This window comes from Zonotrichia leucophrys, chromosome 4, assembly GCF_028769735.1.
Source record: "Zonotrichia leucophrys gambelii isolate GWCS_2022_RI chromosome 4, RI_Zleu_2.0, whole genome shotgun sequence".
In the NCBI taxonomy this organism is placed as follows: domain Eukaryota; kingdom Metazoa; phylum Chordata; class Aves; order Passeriformes; family Passerellidae; genus Zonotrichia; species Zonotrichia leucophrys.
In genome coordinates this window covers 20,434,733-20,454,694 of record NC_088173.1, presented here as the reverse complement: position 1 = coordinate 20,454,694, position 19,962 = coordinate 20,434,733, and the positions used below count along the sequence as shown (strand labels likewise).

The 19,962-nt window shown below is 42.0% G+C and overlaps 1 protein-coding gene across 1 annotated transcript in view; it reads left to right on the top strand.

The window, feature by feature from the left end:
• The first annotated feature begins 2,013 nt into the window (after window positions 1-2,013).
• CPE (carboxypeptidase E) overlaps window positions 2,014-19,962 on the top strand; it is a 56,110-nt gene continuing 38,161 nt past the window's right edge. The window contains 4 exon segments of the mRNA XM_064710711.1: window positions 2,014-2,122; window positions 2,125-2,186; window positions 2,188-2,256; window positions 2,258-2,630. Of these exon segments, the coding sequence (XP_064566781.1) occupies window positions 2,014-2,122; window positions 2,125-2,186; window positions 2,188-2,256; window positions 2,258-2,630 (613 nt within the window).

The window sequence follows — 19,962 nt, the reverse complement described above, 5'->3', positions numbered from 1 at the left end:
AAATAGGAGGAAGGATTAGATACAAAGGAAGACATCGATTTATTCCTCCTACTCAGTTCTGCATATGTTCCTATGCTGTTTGAGAATTTAAACATTGCTTTTTAATCCCTTATTAAAAATAAATTAGTATGTGTGAGCTCAAATATTGGATAGTATATAAACCACCCTGCTTTACACAAGATATGCATGTGTTTTTATATATACACATTGTCTTAAGTTTTTTAAGAGTGGGGGTGAATAAGTATGAAAACAGAAGTAAATCCATTCAGATCTAGGTGTGAGACTACTTTTATGTAGGGGAATAATAATTCACTGCTTGAGGAGATGAAAATAAATAGATGATTTCCCAGCCTACTTGCATCTTTTAGAGATGTACTTTGGTCAATTAAACTAGAAGAGAAGCCAATGACAGTTGCTACAAAGAACAAAAGGGAGGCTTTTTGAATCAGAAAGTTCTCCCAGAAAATGATAATGTAACCAGCATCAGCAGATTTATTTGTATAAATAAATATTTATATATTGAGAGCAAGGAAAAGTGATGAAGAAAACAAGGAATATTTAGCCTGTGATGAGTGTAGCTAATACTGCTAAAGAAGGTGAATCTTTTGAATGTTAGGTCAGTTACCATTACTTTCAGCTCCTGTTTGGAGCACAGAGAGGGCTGCACATGTTGTTGCACATTGTTCTAAAGCAGTGTGATGATATAAACAAATTTTTTTTAATGTAGTCCAATTAATGCTGTTAGGAAGGGGAGAATTCAGAGAGAGAGCCCTTTTGTCATCCTAAATTCAGTGATCTTGGTCAGAGAAAACACGATATCAAGGAGTCTCTCTACGTCCAAGTCTTGCAAAAGAGTGCAAATTAGTGTTGTGATAACCACAGAGCTAGTGGGACATGCTATGACAGGCATCTCCAAAAGTTTTCTAGCAGTAAGAATGAAGAGTTGAAGGCTACAAAGAGTGCTCTGAAGGTGCCTTTGCACATGGTTGCTTGGAATTAAACTGGGCAGGACAGCTTCTGAACCCAGTTGGCTTTGAAAGACGGTGAGAAGTGGAAGGGCTGAACTTTGGTTCTTGCTATGAAGAACCACATCAAATAATTCAAGGCCGGCATTCAGGGCCATGGAAGGTAACAAGTATAGGTAATGAGTATAGGTAAATAGAGACAGATATTCAAGTATTTATGTGTAGTTGTACATTCAGGCCTGTGTTTCAGATGTGGGATCACTTTCTGAGCTGGTCCATCACCAGAGGTCAGTGCAAACATTCTCTTAGAAGAGATTGTGTCCATTATCACCTTATTTGGAGTAGACACCCACAATTTAGGAAAATATCCATAATATCACCAAAGATTATTAAAAAAAAATCTTCCTGAAAATTGATTCAGTATTAATTGGTGATAGAATGAGATGTTATACAGGCTCACCGTTATAAATTAGGAGATCAGAATAAACATACGTTATATTATTGTGGACAAAATTCTGTTTGTAGAAGGATGAATTGGATGTGCACTTTTCAAAATTTTGAACCTCAAAATATTCCAGCAAGTCCTTGTGTCCTTAAAAAAAGAGAAAAATAATCAATCAAGAAAAAAAAAACCCCAAAGCCCAAATCAACAACCCAATATGGACGTTACTCTTTAGTATTTAGCCTTTTGCTTTCAGAACTCGTCCTTTGCAGGCTGTTTCAACATAATCTAAACAGCTGTGCCTATGAAGACAAGTTGAAAAGAACAAGGCTTCAGAAGTCCTGTAGTATCTGTGGTCTAGAAGAAACGCATTTATTAATATATGGTGAATAGTTCTTCACATGAGCATTTGCTTTGAACAGACTGGAGCGTGCTCTCTAAGTACTGTCAGTGTCAGAAAATGTGTCTTGCTTTGTCCTCTCCTTTCTGTAATGCAGCAAAGACACCTTATAAATGGGGAGCAAAGCGACCCTGCGGATGGCCGTTTATAGTTTTCCCTGTCAATCAAATGCATTTGTGTTGCCCTGCGATAGCACTGAATCCTTCATGGAGCACTCTGTTACTTTACGTCTGTGGCAGCGCGCTAACCCGCTGGGACCGCACAGACTGATGAGGCGGTGGGGAAAACGCGCGCCCGGATTCTCGCAGCGTTTTTACCGCAGCAGCTCCATGACAGCAGCTTGAGCGCCTTTCGCCCGCACCGCGCGGCCGCGGCGCCCGCCCGCCCTCCGCGGGAGCGCTCGGGGCGCGGATGGGGGCGGAGCGCCCGCTCCCGCCCCGCCCCGCTCACCGCCCCCCGGCTCCCTCCCGTTCCCCGCTTCCCTCCCTCGCTCGCTGGGTGCCGCCGGCGCTGGCGGAGCAGCAGGCGGGCGGGATGGCGGCGCGGGTGCTGCTGCTGCTGCTGGCGCTGTCCTGTGCGGTGCTCGCTGCCCGCGGGGCCGCGGCGGAGCCGGCGGCGGGGGCCGCCAGCCGGCGGCGGCGGCTGAGCTCCGAGGAGGGCATCTCCTTCGAGTACCACCGCTACGCCGAGCTGCGGGAGGCGCTGGTGGCCGTGTGGCTGCAGTGCCCCGCCATCAGCAGGATCTACACGGTGGGGCGCAGCGCCGAGGGCCGGGAGCTCCTGGTCATCGAGATCTCGGACCGCCCCGGCGAGCACGAGCCCGGTAAGGGGGGCGCGGCCGGTGCCGCCCGCACCTGTGCGCCCGTAACGGCGGCGGGCGCTGTCCCCGGAGCGCTCGCTGCGGCAGCGGCACCGCTGTGAGCCGCAGCCGGCGCGGAGCGGCTTTGTGCCGCTGCCTTTAGCGCCCGTTGCGGCGAGAAACGCCCGGATTCCCCCAAATGCCCGGCGGCCCTGGCCGCCCTTCCCCGCCCGAACCGCAGCGCCCGCGGAGCGACGGTGGCGGCCAGGCTGTCCCCGGGGATGTGTCACCCACCGCGGCACGCTGCGGGAGCCGGCACGCGTGCCTCGGCATTCGTGGGTGCGCGGACTTAGAGTTTGGGACGCCTCGATCAAAGGGAATGGGACCGATGCCCTGCGCTTGTGCTCCACCTACGACTGTGTCAATTTCATTGTTTCCGCTTTTAGAATCGATAGTGTCCTAATGTCAGTCTGTGACAGGGCTTATCCGTGAGGGCTGCTCGCTACCTTTGGCCCAGCCATCAGCCCTCTGCAGTCATGTCCTCACATTTCCCTCTCTGGGTTACAGCACAGGTCTGGAAGTCCGTGACTTTTAGGCGGAGGTGTGGCTTCTGTGGCTCTCCAGGGATTTGGCCAATACAATTAGTGTTTAATATTCTGCTTTATGGCCTGAATATAACCTTGCTTTGTGTCCTCATGAGACTTAATGTTAGAGCTATAGTTAGAGGTTATAGGATATTGGACATAAGCGGGTTGTAAGAGGAAGGCAGGGTAGTAAAGCATTGTCTTGGAATGAAAAATGTAGGGAATGCAGTGAAATTTGGAAAATTTCTTTGTGATGTGTTGCCATCTTGATAAGAGGGTGTGAGGATCCCGAAGCTAAGAATGAATCTATTGCTGCTGTGTAATTTGTACGCTAGAGTGATAACAGTAATTCTGGGATTTTGCATTGCTGCCGGGGAACAGCGGCTATAGCTCATTTGTGTGGCTGTTGTGTCAAGCCAGCTGAAAGGGACAAAAAGAGCAGCACACCGTGCAGCTGAGATGGGGCTATGCCTCTTCTTGGAGACACACTTCTCTTGGTGTCAGTGATGTGAGAAAGGGCTTGTCATTGAGCCCAAGCTAAAGGGAGTCCAGCAGTATATGAACAACAAACTGCAAAAAAAGAAAAATTCCTATGGATTGCATCTACATACAAGCTGTAGACAGTGTCAAACATTTCCTGGAATGTGCTGGGCGCCTTACTAAGGGAGCCCTATAGACAAAAATGCCACATGTTGCAATGTCCAAATCACATGTCAGGGAATGTGATGAGGCCTGGCAGTCTTTAGTAGTGGATGCTGAAAATGCTGGTTTTGAAGGGGATTATCTAGGGTTTGAACCACAGCAAATTCATTGTTTTATGTCAATCCTCACTTTCATTCTGTGAGGTTCTGAACATTTCTCAAAAAGTGGAGCACTACTCCTCTCTGCAATGGTGCTTGGGAGAATCTTGGGATCTTTTTGGGAAGGGCAGCAAGACAGACCTCATGCATAGTTACCCTTGCACTCCTTAGAAAGAATTGTAAAAGCATTGATACCACCCCTGCTTCTTTATTACAGAACCTAAGCACCTATATGTTGTGCCAATGGTTGAATTAGAGGTGTTTTCTTCTTAAAAATGTGCCCTTTCTTCTACTGTGCAGTAAAAGGCAGCACTGTTTATTTTTCTATGGGAGCTTTTTTAAGCTGTGCAGTAAAAGAAGTGGAGCCTTGTACCAGCCTTGGCAGGAAATGTGAGACTGATTCTGCTCATACCTGAAGGGGGGACCCTGCTTGCTCTCAGCATCCATGCTTGATTCCCAGGGCAACAACCAGAGTAAGGATATTTTGTGTGGCAAAGCTTGCAGGATCAGAATCTGATTTATCATCTATTATTATTAAAAAATCATGGAATGAAAGACATGCATATACATACCGATAGTTACTTTTCGTTTTTCCCAGACAGCCAAAAAGTTCTGAACATAATCTATTCCTGCAGGGCATCCTGAGTGTCACAGGGCTTATTTTTTAAATATAGGGAAGTATGAACAAAATATATGCTGTGGTTCATAGATTTTTAGTCTATAGAGAGCTCATGGTTCTAGAAGGCTGATGAGTTCACAGGGATGATACCTGAATCACCTAGTGAACAGCTGTGAAACAAAAAAAATGTTTGTGTTCACTTAGTGAGCAAGTTGATGACAAAATAGATCAGGAAAGTGTCAGCAGAGCATCAGTAAAGACTCTTTGTACTGAGTAAAGAGGCTTTGTACTGAGTAAATCAAATACTGCATATACATGCAACCATTGCATAATCACATGTATTGCATGGCTGTGTAGCCTTGTGTGAATGCATTAGATCATATGAAGTATATAAATCAACTTCCACTTTTGAGTATCAGCTATTTTTGAAAATTAATTTGTAATATATGTGCAATGTTTGAAAAAAAATGCTGGAGAGAAATAGGAAGACTTCAGAAATGTGCTTTAGACCTCCAAGGCAACTGGAAAAAATCCTCAGTGAATGAAGAAACTGGAACAAATCATAAAGGCCTCGTTTTTTCCTGGGGTAAATACTCATTAGGAGGGTTTTTTTTTAAAGTCCTGATACTGCATTGGAAGTCAGAATGACTTCATGTGAGCCACTCTGGTTTCTTGCACAGTCATACCACTTGTCTTTGCAAATCTTGGGAACCTGAATTAGTCACTTGCAGACCGTGAGCTGAGCCTTCACTGAGCTCCTCCCAGGGACACGATAAATGCCAGGAGCGTGAGGCTGCCTGAAGGTTCTGATGCTGCATTAAACATGAGAGAATGTGCCGCCTTTCTGCAAACTTGAGCACCACACTACCTGTGCTTCAACTGTGCTTCCTGCCAAACAGTGTTTGGACTAATATTTGTAATTTTGTGCATTTTGTGGGGTTTTTTGTTGTTCGGTTTTTTTATAAAATGTTTGTTTGGGTGTTTATTGTGGCAAAAATTTCTTTAGTGTGAAACTGCATTTGTATGGGGGATTAGAGCCTGCAGTCACTGATGGAAAAGAAGCTCTTGAATAAGGAAAAGCACAACCCAGAGATGACGGTGTTTGAACTTGATCAAGTTTTATACCAAGACAGAAAACATCACTTTAAGTCACTGAGGACAAGGCATGAAGGCAGAGAAGACTTGAATGAGTCTGTGTCAATGGTTATGTGAAGAAGGTGTTGCATGAACGTAGACTGGAAGGAATCAAAATATTTTGGAGTAGCTTTGATTGCATGAGAAAATACAGTTTCATCCCTGTGCCCACCAAAAATTGGCCAAGTTGACAGAAGCCTGTGGACAGCAAGGTCAGATAAAATGAGGAGAAAGAAATTGTGAGAAGTTGATGGTGGACCAGGGGAAAACAGAACATTTGATGGTAAAGCACATATTTATTTTTGTTTTTTCTGGGACAATACTTTGCCTTAGTTCACATGCAGGAGAATACCGACTACTCCTGAGAGAGGAAATAGGCTCTTGCTGTGGATGTCTGATGTTCTGTTGAACAGAATGTTAATGATTGTATTGTTCATCCTTTTCCCCACAAGCATCTTTAAAAATACTTCAAATGGAAGGAAACCACTACTAATTTTTAGTAGCGTGAGACAACTGGTTTTCTAGAAAATGACATAGTTTGCAGTTTCAAGCAAGGCATCCTGAAGTGGTGAGGCAGGAGCACACGGTGTGTGAATTGAGCAGTGCAGCTGTGCCTTGGAACGTTCACAGGGCCCTTTGGGTGTGACTTCAGTCAATTTTATGAGGTGCAACTCAGCTACAATAATTCTTAGACCCATCACTTTATCAAAGACTCCACTTGGCAGGGTGAGGAAATGAGCTGGGTTGGTCACTGCTGGCACTGAGCCTAAATAAGCTTCTAGGCTTCCCAAATTGCAGCTCCTGTACTAGCCCCTCCAGAGCCCCCAGATGTGAGGCTCTCAGTTTTCTCACACCCAGGCCATGCAGTGCTAGAACCATTTCCTCCTGCAAAAAAATAATTAGAGGGTGACTAAGAGAGAAGTGAAAATCATGGCTCTATATTGATGAGTGGAGAAATCCAAGATCTGTCTGCTAATACAAACAGGTTTTCATTCTGCCACTGAAGTGCTCCTGTAGTCAGCTGTGGCACCAGCCATGCAAACTGGTGCTTTCAGTGGTAAGAAGTTACAAAAAGTAAAGCTGATGAATTTACATGGAGAAAAATTGTTTCTCATAATGCCTTTGTCACTGTTGCACAAAATCCATTTAAAAATATTTCTTGTTTTATTGTAATCCGAGTGACTCTGCAGCTGTCTAAGACAACCATGAGCAAGTGCTGCTCTTTTTCAAAAAGAGAGCAGGGAGAAGAAGGAGCACACGTGTAGGAGGCTGCTGAGGTTTCAGGCCAGCATGGGCAGGAATCAGCTGTGCCACTGTAGGTGGCAGCCAGAGTGGGGAGACCACTGGATGTCACCTGTGAGTATTATGGGCTGTCCTGCTTCAGAGGAGTGGGTGCAGTGCTGGGGTTGGTGGCAGGGTGTTGCATCCCTGGTGATGTCAGAAAGCACACGGCCTGTCTCTTGGTTATGGAGGTGTCATCAGACACAGCTCTCCTAACCTCGTTAGCTACAGCTAATTGCACTTGATTTTCTAAAGGTCTTTCTTTTCCTTGTGCCCCAAATCTGCACATAAAAGTCTTATGAGCTCTTTGATTGGACCTGTTGATATTTCCCATATTTGAAAAGCAATAATGCAAATTGCGCATGGCAAGAGCTTGCTATTAAATCTCGATATTAGAGAGCAAGCCCAATTTGTGTGCTGGAGGTTTAAGCAAATACCAGTTTTTAGCAAGGGCCACTCATGTAGTGGTCCCTTTTTGAAGGGAGATGTTGCAGGGCTGGTTGCTGGTGAATGTGTGTGCACTTTGCTGATACTCACCCGGCTGCACTGCAGAAAGGCAGGGGCTGTAAATAGGTCGGTGTCAGCAGAGCACTTTGTATCAGGAGCACGGGAGATGCTGTGCGGACCGTGTTGTGCTTTCACCCTTTGTGTCAGCTGTGGTTTAGCTGCTCTCCTGGCTTAGGTTTGCAATCCTCTTTAGAGGTGCGCTGCTGCCTGGGCACCTGCAGCCCCAAACGAGCGACAGCAGGGCAGCTGCTGGTGTCTGTAGGGATGGATAGAAAATGCAGAGTAAAACATGGTTGAACTCATTCCTCGTGTAGCCTTCTGCATTTGGAATTTTTCTTTCCTTTGAGCCTCAGGGAACAGATTTCTTTCAGAGCTTGTGAGGATGTTCTGGCTTTCTCATCAAAAACTGTCAGGGATCTGCTACTGCCTCCCCTGCTGGGAGTGCAGATCTGGGGCGGGCTGTACCTCCTGCGTTCTACAGAAGGCTGGGAAGCTGTAATTACCTTTCCAGCAAAATCCCTTACGGGTTTTTGTGCCGGTTAGGGTATCCCTCTGAAGTCACCCAGCCAGGGTGTGGCCTGGGGTAGTTTCTGGCAGGACGATTTTAGTGCTGCCTGCATTCAGAACGGGATGCTCAGTGTCCTTCGCAGACTGTGCAGGTTGGGCAGGTCTCGGGAGGGCTGTGGAGCAGCACGAAGATGGCTGCATGTGCGTGCTGAGTGAATTCTTCAGACTTTTAGATTCTTCTTCCTTCATTTTGTCTTTCTTAAATAATATTTCCTTAATAGTTCTGATTTCATCCTATCTCAGTCCTCGTGTTCACCCAAAAATAGAGGTGTAGAATACAAAGCGAGAAGCGTCTCACAGAACTGGTGCAAATCAAGGCGAGGCAGACACATTTACAGATCTCATTCGCAGCTCGTTGTTAATGCCATTCACGTTCCCATTGAATCAATGGAAATTCCCAGGGAGTGTGGCTAGGCAGCTGTGCTAGGCAGCCTGCAGTGTTCCCGACACATGCAATGCTCTCACTCCAAATCGCTTCACTGACAGGTATTTAAAGGCTTCCCTTTTTTTAGAACATTTAAGAAAGGGTTAATAGAGGCTGTGTGCTACCTGCGGAAACACAGTGCATCCCAGCTACTGCATCCCAGCAGTTATCTTGTATTTACTGGAATAACACAAATGGCAAACAAACCGGGGTAAAAAGGTCTGTAATCATTAAGAATAAACATGGCTCTACAGAAGGCAGTTGTTCTACTTTTCAGACTTGAAATGAGTCTGAGTATGCAGACTATTCAGGGTTTGTTGATCTGACCCCGACTGTTCTTGACAGACCCACTCCTTTTGAAAGAGTGGATTACTTCAATTTCTTTCAAAGAGAAGAGTTGTCATCACCTCCCACACCTTCAGACTGCCTTATCAGTTCCCAAAGAAAGCAGAAGGGGGGCCTGTTTTGTTATTGTCTCGGCTTAAAATGATGTTTTATTAGGGTGGCAATAATGTAAACTCCAAGATTTTGTGACGTGTATTGTCAAAGCCAGTAAGTTGGAGTCATGTGATTTATCAAAAGTGATCTCGTTATTAAAATATGTTAAAAGTTTTTTCAGGAAAAATTGTTTGTTATTCTGTAATTTAGTAATCAATATCTCACGCCTTTAAATAACTTAGAGGGTGAAAAACAGAAGACAGATGTTCTGATTTCAGAATAAACACAAATTTTTGCTTGTAACAGTGGAGTTGCTGCTAGACACAGCTGATAATTTAGTATTCAAACTTGTTTGGAATTAGTTCTCTGCTCATTACATCTAATTTCCGTTTTCAAAGATGGCATGTGATTTAGAAGCCTACATCCTGGGCATGCATATTCAGGCTGTAATCTCCCTTTTCCTGGTCGGCAGGAACACCTCTTGGCCAGGCTGCAGACCCTCTGAAAGCATCTGTTTTCTCTACTGACTGTCTAACAGGAGCTAACATTGGATAGGATTCTGACTTAGGAATGTGTGCAAGAGCTTATGGTTAAGTTCTGGTGAATCCCAGCCTTCATGTATCATCATCTAATCTACCTTGTTGTGCTTCATGTGCTATTTTTGCAAAACATACAGTGTATGAACCCTGTCTGAGCTTTTTTCAGAAGATTAATTTATTTTTTTAAGTCCTCATATCTATTTTAATTCATGTTCCTCCTAAGAAAAAAAAAAAACCCAAAACATCACGTCACATAATTTTTTGATCTACTCTTAGTCTTTAAACAAAAGTCTCATGCATGTATTACCATGGAGCCTTGCTGTTTTGTTTTCTTGGTTTTTTTTTTCCCTCCAATTGGATAGGGAATTAAACTGTGAGGACTAGTAACTCAATTCTCTTAAAATTTTGTGGAACTAAAAAAAGTGAAAACCACAGCATGTACTTAAAGGCTTCTGGGCTAGGTAATTGAAATGACTGCTAGGGTTACAAGGAACAGAGTAAAGGCTGTAAACATCATTTTGGAGTGAGATGCACATCAAAAGCCAGCATTCAGTGATTTCAGTGGGAATGAGGTGTTATATATTATTATTTTCTAGTGTGCTGGGGCTAAATGAAGACATCAAGGGTCTATGTAGTAAAAAGGTTGGGAAAAAAATCCTTATCAGTAAAACGGAGTAGGCTTTGATCTGCTGTGGGACAGAAAATGGAGCTCTTTTGTCTGCCATACATCTGCTTGTATGATCTCAGGATAAGGGTGAAAGCTGGTGGTGTTCTGGGAGCTCTGCAGAACAACAGTGCTGAAACCGAGCTAGTCCCATTTTCACGTGCTGGGCTTTTGGGTTTGGGAACAGAAGTTCTGCCACACTGTGAAGAAATGACTGTGTGTGCCAAGGTGCAGTAGCTGCCCATGGCAGTGAAGTTGTTGGCTCTCTTGCTGCTTTCAGGGGCACTGCTGGGGGAAAGGACACTGGACTAAAAGTGAGGTGTTGGTCCATGGTGCCCTTCCCTTTGAAATGGAGGTTTCCTGCAGGGTGCCAACTCTCTGCTAGCTGAATTGGCACTGGTCACATCTTCCTGTCTCAGCAGCAGGTATTGTCAAAGAGCTGTGAGGTTTGGGTCAATATGAAGCCATATGTTAGAGATGTTTCTATGTACTCTGTACATAGGGCCAGGTAAGAGAGGATCTTGAGTCATGAACCTGTGGCTGGCAGTTCAAAGGCAGTAAACATTTATTTTTAATTAATGTCCAAAGAGACATTTATAACTGCATAAGCTGGTAGCTGCATCCTGGTAGTTGTTCATACTGAATTGTGAGGGGAACCTCACATCCTTGTTTGCTTGCAAGTGAAGTCCCATGGAGACAGGTGTTCTTTGCATGGAGCTGCACGTGGCCTTGGAGTGTGAGCTGCCTGATTTATGATCCAAGATACTGTTCTGGCTGCAGAGCCTGCCCAAAGCAAGAACAACCTGATATAAAATTTCGGTAGCCAAACTGAATTTAATTTTTATATCTTTTATTTTAAAGCAAGCAAGCAGTGCTGGGTGGCTGGGGAGTCACTGCTCCACTCACGGCACACACCACTACAAGTTCACCAGAGCATATTTACTGTTTCTAAGCCTACAAAGCATTTTCCAGTGTGCTTGTGTTAGTCCAAATCAGCAAATATCAACAAGCTGGGATCAGCAATTTCATAATCTTTCCAGGTGGCCGTTGGCTTCCTGTCCCTCTTGTGGTCATCTGGAGGGAGGCCTTTCACTGGTGTCTGCTGTATCTTGTACAAGTTCATCAAGGTTTTTATTACACATAAGCATTTTATTACGCATTAGTTGCTTTGTTGCAATATCCTTTAGCTTTACCTCAACTTCCTCTATTTTATTCTAAGCATCAGTTGGTTTTGCCATCTCATCTCTCTTACTTTACTATACTTCTATTTTTTTTTATTCGAATCTTTATTTGGCAGTTTGGTCAAAAAGTTTCAGAACTGTTATTTGTAGTTATCCCAGGGAACATATCCACTTTCAACACAGCAGATGCAAGCATTTGCTGATGCCATTGCTGATTGACATGAATCACAAAAGCATTTTTCACACAACCTGAATGCCATTTTGAGTACTTATGCTTAGGGATGCACTTGCCTTAAAGCCAAATGAAAGGAGTTGTTTGATCAGGGGAGACTGTCAGCCTGGCCAAAGTTTATTGAGCTCTTCTCTTGGCATCCTTGCTAGGCTAATGATCTGCTAGGTGTCTAGAAAGTATGGCACAGACATTTGCCATATTAGCTCTCCAAACAAAAGAGAAGTCACATAGTACATTGCTATGAGAAATGCAGCTAAGAGTTCAAAGATACAAAGAAAATGGAAGGAGAATGAGACATGTCAAAGGTTAAAACTTTCTGCATAGTTGTGTTTCCTGTACCATCACATTAGAGATATGTGGATAATACATGTGTGAATTACCAGATGCTCATCTCCTGACTTTTTTTGGCTGCAAAACATTAATCTGAATTCAAAATGAAACATTTTTCCTGTGCTAAACCAAATACTTTGCTGTTTTGGCAGCATTTTGGCTTGTTGCACAGAAACACGATTCTAGAACTATAAGCAAAATTGGGGTGCGTCTAAGGCATAAATAGACACTTTTTACCCACCTGAAAAATGGTGCTTCAAAGGAAGCCTTGTGACTATGGTAAGCTGACTCTCCATGTCAGATCTGCCCCTGGTAAGAATAGACCATACTTAAATTTTTCCTCCTACCCAGCTGCTGACCATCCATAAATCAAACTGAAGTCAGTGGGAGCTATTCATCTGAATTTAAGCAGGAGGCTTACAAATCCTGATAACAGTGAATCCTAAATGTTTAAGCCAACTTGCATGTGTATTCTAAAAAAAGAAAGCTAAATGTGACTCTAATTCTGTAATAGGCTGCACTTACGGAATGAGGGATCCAAGTTTATGCTGCTCTTGATGAAATGTCTTCCTTCTCTTTGGTGACATCAGTACATAGAGGGATGGAGAGGAAAAAAAGCTGTGTGGTTGGGAGCTGGGCTTTCACATGCTTAAATTTTAAACATTGTAAGACGACGTTTCACAGAGAGGAAAATCTGTTTTGTGGTAAAGGATGGCTGGCTGCCTTCCTGGCTCTGCTGGGATTTTTTTGTGGTTTTGGGTAAGAGCACCCTCTCCCTGTGACTCAGGTTCTCCTCTCCATGCCTGTGTTCTCAGCCTCCATGCTGGGTTTACGTGTGGCTGTGCAGGGTACCAGGTGTAGAGGTACTTGAGAGCTAGCATGTGGCTCAGCGTTTGATCTGCCTTGAACAGGCAGTTCCTACCTGCTTCCTGTCAGACTTTTCCTAGTAGCAAGTAGCCCCAATATTTGTGTTGACTTAGCTGTGCTAATGGACATATGGTGAGGAGTCTCTCCAAGAGCTTCTCTCCCTGTTTTCCTGCTGCAGATATACAGTTTTTTGTTTGGTTTAAAAATCTGCCTTCATAGCAGATAAATATAAAGAAGGAAACAAATCCTTTTCTTCTGGTGCTGATAGGGAGAGTCACAACAGAGACATCAATATTTGCAGGGTTTCCACGTGTTGCAGATATGGCAAAAAATCCATAGTCAAAATAAATACTGCTAACCTTCAGTGGAAATCTTTCAGAACAAATCTTTAGTGGAAAAGCCTATAAATAAACAGAAACAGAGGAACATCTGTTCCTGATACTCCATGAAGCAGCTGATAAAAATAAAATCTATTATAACAGTAGCCAATACAAGATGAAAAAGTACCTGACAATGGCACACCTCCTGAATAGAGAAGTTTAGGAGCCAAGAAGCTCATCTGACTTGAAAATTGAAGAATTGTCTGAAATAGATGTTGCCATGGAGACAGATAGGATTAGCAGCCTGAGACTGATTTCATTGGTCTGCTGCTAGCACAAGTTGCTTGTTTGAGTAGCATTAATATGTTGTCTCATGCTGCTTTATATGCTGAGACCATCTGGCATTAGTGGTATTTAAAGGTGCAGTCCTGTTACGGAAGGAGTTGGCCAACATAGCTTGATTTATGTTTGTAAGACAAGCTAAAAGAGTTACAGGGACTTTGAAAAGCTGTCTTGTGCACAAAAATATTCTGAAAAATCACAGCTTGTGCAGAGATGAAGTGGGGCTTTGGGAAGCAGCATGAGGAATTTCAGAAGTCTGCTTTATACTCAGTCAGCACATATTTGAAATATTCTCTGCACGAATACACACTTCTGCATGTTTCTTCAGGTGTGAGTGTGAAGGCAGCCACATGTTTTCAAAAATAAGCCTTTTCACTGCAAAGCTGCTCAGGAACTACAACTCCACCACCTTGAACCAACACAAGATCATATTGTGTATTGAGGAAAAATATGTTGTAATGTTGCAGTGTTAAATGAAGAAATTAAGGTCCAACCAAACAAGAGTTCCTTTAGTTTACTTCAGAGTCCATGATTTCAAGAAAAGCATATCTTCTTTTAGTTTGACTGTATACCTTAAAAACGTATTTTTTAGCAAAGGATTTGGTAAGAAAGGCAGTTTGTAGAGACTAAGATAAACCTTCTCTTTGATCTATTTATATCAATGAGTCTTCATCTGCTTTCCTTAATACCACTCTGGAGTGGGAGTTATCTTCCAAAGGAGCTTATATGTCACTGCAGACATTCCTCAGATGCTTATAAATTTTCACTATTTTTTCTTCTATAAATATTATCTTGGTACTTAATTATTTTCAGGACTTTTTCCCCAGACAGAGATGAATGGTTAGAATGACCAAATAAGAGCCAGAAGATATTGCTGTCTGAGTTCAAGTTCCAATGTGGAGGTTTTTCTGGAGGCTGGGCATGGTAAGGAAAGTGGCTAGAAGGAAAACTAACTGGAGGCTTTGTTCTCCTGGATAGACTTAAAACTGGATGGAATTTGAAGTCAAGTCTCAATAATTATCCCTAAGCTTGATAGGCGTTTTTACATTTACATTACATTTTTAGAGCTTACTGATGTTCTGAAAGTACTGATGGGGAAAGCATTTCTAGCAGTGCTCTGCAGCAGTGTAACATTTGTCCTCAGGTATTGACGTGATTGATATTTCTTGGATATTGGTGTGAAGTGTGTAGTACAGTAATAAAATGAAACAAGGACATGGGGGTCTGTTCCACAAATCTTTAGGTTTTAAGCTTTTATTCTGGAGCTCTGACTTTGGTGCCAAAACAAATTCTTTATATAATTTTGCTTCAAGTGCAGGACCCAAGAAATACATAGCTGTGAATGTCCTCACTCCTTCAAATAGCTTTAGAATGATTATGTTTGGTGCTTAATGTTTTTACAGCTTAGTTCTGTTTTAACAAAATGAATATAGGGCACAGGAAGAAAGCCAAATAACTTGTATTCCCAGCCTGCTCCCAACCCCCAATTCCTAGTTTGCAAATCAGTTTGCTCCCTGTTTTGTTTGCTTGTTTCTAATGCTGCCGTTCAGTTCTGTGTGAAACAAAGCTTGGGTGCAGTTTTGGGTGTCAGTGCCCCCCAAGACCCCCCTCATGGTGATACAGATGTTGCTGCCACAGAGCTGTTTGCTGCTGTTACCCCTGAGCAGCCTTCCAGCATTACCTTGTCATGTCTTGTAGCCTCCCGTGCATCTTCCTGCTCTCACGACACATCGCACTTCCATGGTGTGCAAAAGAATTAAAATCACCCTGAGAGGCTGTGATGGTATCCCTGCATGGTTGTGGGCCCTTTGGTTTAGATAAATCCACAAGTATTTCCTAAAGGCCCTGTGGGGCCAGGAGTATCCTCCTCCTTCTGTGGGGGAGGATCAGGAGGGATCCTGGCCTGAGGAGATGGGGTGCAACCACCTACACTGCTTGGTCTTCTGGGTGCTTGTTGATTTTCAGTTTTATTATTTGTACTTAAACACTTAATTTCTGAAGCTGCTGGTTTTGGCCAGATGCTACTTCATTCCTTCACATTATTTCATTTGTTTCAGTTCTCCAGATACTGACATTTGACTTACCAGTATTTATAGTCTAGGAATGAACTTTTGGTTTTTCTCCATTCCATTCATTTCCAGGGATAGAATGCTGCTTCAATTCTTGCTGCATTTCCATAGCATTTAAATGAGCTGACTGCAGCTGATCAAGCTATTCACTGAATATTTCAGTGTGAGAAAAGGTGATAGAATTGAGAAACAATAGCATCTGAAATAGCACCAGTTGTGCTACATAACATTCTGCTGAGTTGCAAAGTCTGGTGACTTGACTGTCTGAAATTGAAATAGTTGCAGTCAGGCTTTCTTGTCGGGAGTGTCCAACACAATTCTTTAAGTTTACTATTAATGTGAAGTGGAATGAATACAGATTAATGTTTCCAAAGTCTGTGATATATTTTGCCAGTAGCCCTGAAAGTGAATGATATGGCAATGTGCTTTTGAAACAACCAGCCATAGATGGCTAATGACACATTGTTCCCAAAATACCACTGCAATAGCACTGTAGATACAGCAGATTTATTTTAACAATAGATTTTCTATGTTCAGTGGGTTACTAAAATATGATTCCATATGATGGGGGCAATTTCAGAAACTTGTAGTTAAAAGCAGCTGAATCATCAGAAGATGGAATGTGTCCTGTATGAAGAATCAACAAAAGGCTCCAAAAATGCTTTGTTTAAATATAAACAGAGCTGTTATTAGATTTATGCTTCTTAAGGTTTGTCCCAGGAAAATTGCTCCTTTGGATATCATTCCAGTGCTGCTCCTGCAATCCCAGTGAAATCACAATATGAGGTCAATCTGGAGTGCTCAGTTATTTGATGTGAAGGCCAGAAGAAGATTTGGTGCCCATGAATACCTCTGACTTCCCCTCAGAGCTGCAGAGTATTTTTGTGCCTGTGCTGCAGCTCACCCTCTGGGACCCTGGGGCAGCAGGGCTTGCACAGCTTGTGGCAGCCTGTGGTAGGGAATCATTTGGTGTCTGAGATGGCCAGGCACCACAGAAACTGGAGATACTGTCTGGTGCAGTCCAGTCCATTCTCCATTTTCTCTTCCCTAGGAGCTGAAAGGATTAGGATGATCTGAACAAGAAAAAGGGTTCTTTAGTGTCCTCTCTAATGACTTAGTGGCATTTTCTGCTTAATACTCATCCACTCTGTACAGACTTGGTAGCACCTAATATAGTGTCTCTAGGAGTTCCTTATTCACTTGGTATCAAAATTTACTTTGTGTAGCTTTAAATATAAATTACAGATCTCATGTTGGTTTTATTACTTTTTTTCTCCAGCATAAAACTCATTGATGTGAGGCAGGACATTGAGCATCATGCTACTAACTAAAGTCAGGGAGAGTGCTGCATGTTGCAATGGAAAAATGATCATCCTCAGCTGAACAAATTTAAATTTACTTATTGTTAGTGCCTGTATCTAGGAGCACTTCCCAGATTATTGGTATTAAATATATGAACATTGAGCTAGATAGATTGTACCCCATTGCTGGTATAAAACATGTAGGTCAAAACCTCTGCAAGCTTCCAGTTGTGGTTCAGATTCATTGCACCCTAGAAAGTGGGGAATTTTTCTATATATTCATTTTTTCTATACAAAGATTCATCCTTTCTTTTTGCTGCTATTTCTATCCTTTTTACCCAGCTTTTTTTTAGTCACTGCAGTTGCCTTTTAAAAACAGGCTCTCAAAATACAGCAAGGGTGAAATAGAGGTGAGGAAACAGAGAAGACTAAAAAAATATGGCTTTGCTGCAGATTTTGTAGACTTTCTGTTTTCTCCAGCCTTAAAGGCTTCATTATAGGGTGTATCAAGATTGTACTGTCTAGAAGGAAGCTGTAGTTGTAATGTACAATAAGAGCATGGCACATTAGTCAGCAATCTGTTTATAGCATTGTGGTTTTGAGCAGAAATCCTTTCTGTAGGAGATTCTCCAGCAGAATCTCAGGAAAATTGAAGCAGCTGCAGCTGTAAAAGGAAATGTACATTAAAAAGGCCAGGGAGAAACCACAGATAGAGATCCTCCTCTGTTATTTATAGCTGTTTCATTAATTGCCCCTTTCAAAGCTTTGAACAGAGATAGAAATCACATTTACATTTAGATACGTAAAAGGAATACACAAATGATGACATCAGTGGCTCAGCAGATGGCGAGATGATTGCTGCAGTCCCTTATGGACTGGGATCTGTCATTGCAAGTGGAAACCTCTGAGCAAAAGAGCATGGGGTTACAAGAGGTAGTAACTGTACAGGGTCTAACCTAGTGTCTAGGAATAGAAGCAAGCAAAAAGAATATTGTAATAATTTCACCATTCAGAAAACAGGACTGTGGATCAAACTCTTCCCTGTGATTGCTTTAGGCTAGAAAACAAGTCCAATTCATTTCAGACATCCTACTTTTCTCTTATTTTCCCTTTGGTTACCCTTATTACTCTTTGTTGTTTAAAAATACATTGAAATTAATGCAGAATTTCTCATTTTATTTACTTGGCAAATTGGGCAGTCCTTGCTTAATTTTTGAAGCAGTTTACAAGACATGCATAAGTGCATTTCAAGAAATGTATGTCAGGAGTTGCTTCTTCCAGCTTTCCCATTAACTGCTTCACACTGTATCTTCCAGGAAAGCAGTCAAAATTATAAAGTGTGAAAATCTATATGGGATTCGGTTCTGCATGCAGTGAAGTCAGTTGAAGCTTTGCCAGTGACATTAAGGGATCCAGAGTTCGATATATTGCTTAAACTATTAAGTACTATAAAAGCAAGACTCAAGGGTGAGCTATATGTGTCTTCATAAGCCATTATTAATAATATGAAATAACATCCCATAAATTAGAATAATGTGATTGTGTGTACATATTCATGTCTATGTGCACACTTTGTATCAGAAATCTTCTGAAAGGTCCTCATAGAAAGGGAAGATCCAATCCCTCAGCTATTGGCTGTAGAGAATCTGGGTTTTGGGCTCCGTAACAGAAATTTATCAATCTGGATATGAAGATGCACCAATCTGATCTTTAAAGATGCACCAGCTGATCTTTAAAGCTCCTGGAATACTCAGTAAGAAAAAGTAAAATTTAAAAACTGGAAATACTTAACTCTAGTCCTTGTCTTAGATAGGAGGCTACAATAAAACAGATACCTGGTAAGCTTTCCAGCCCTTCATATTCATGTTGCAAATACCTTTTCATAAAGCAGTGATATGAAAATCTGAAAAGAAGCACAACACCAATGGCAGTGAGATTTTGTCAATTCTTCTGTTTGATAAGCAAATGAATCCCAGATCATCTGAATATTATATGGAGATACAAATTAGCACATCATTATACCTGATCTGTTGGAAGCTGCTTTGAAGTAAGTATGCACAGTGAAAGCTTTAATGGCAGATACAGTATGTGAAGCCCATGCTTTTCCATTTCTAGTCATCCACAGGAAATTGTGACCATTGTCACATACACAATAAATTGGGACATTTTGCTTTTACTGGTGTTATTAGCAAAACTTCCATGATCTTCAGCATGTGTGAAATCGATCCTTTGGTTGTTTTTCTTTCCTATTTGCTTGGCTATCACTAGCAGCAATTAAAATTTCAGACTACTTCAAAGACCAGGCTTTTTTGCTAAGCTCTTGGGGAAATCAAAAAAACCCCAACAACTGAAAACCAAACACCAAAATCAAATGAGAAACTCTTTTGAAACTGCTTTTGATTTTTAATGCTTTGAAAAGCAGAAATATATTTTAAAAATTTATTTGGATATTGTTCTGTGTAAAATTTCCAAAAGAGAAAAGAGGAAAAATATCAATCTGAAAAACATTGCAGTCTTGGTGGTTAAAAAAAAAAAAAAGACTTGAATTGTTGAAAATCAAAAGTCTGCTGCTTTGTGTTTGTATTCCTTGTTTTCCTTGTTCAGTCAAGATTCTGGGGAGTGGTCTTTCCTGCAATGGTCGGAATTCTCCAAGGGCAGTATTTCACTTGAACAAAGATTTTTTTTCCCCTAATACAATTTGATTAAATAAATTTTAATAAAAATGAATGAACTCATAAAGTTATCCAATTATGAATCAGTTTGAAACATGAAGGTATAGTTGAAATTCAAGTTTCAGTTTGCCATTCTTACATGGTGCATTGAAATTCACCAATTTTTTACCAAGTCTTTTTAGGTGATTTCTTGGCATAAATTGACCCATTTTTCAAAACATGAAGCATTATTACATGTTATAGAAAAAGATCTTTTGAAATTTTTATCAGCTGTAAGAAATTTACAGTGCACTCAGGGAAGGTTTCTCAGGCCAGCCTGTTTGTTTGACTTGTAAGAGTGAGGTCAGTATCTGTAACACTGTGGACACAGTGATCCCGTCTCACCAGAGGATCAAGGCAAACCAGAATACCTTTGGTAGGGGGCCAAATGAAAGATACCCCAGAAAACAGTGTTTCAAATGTTCACATTAGGCTCAAAAGCTTCA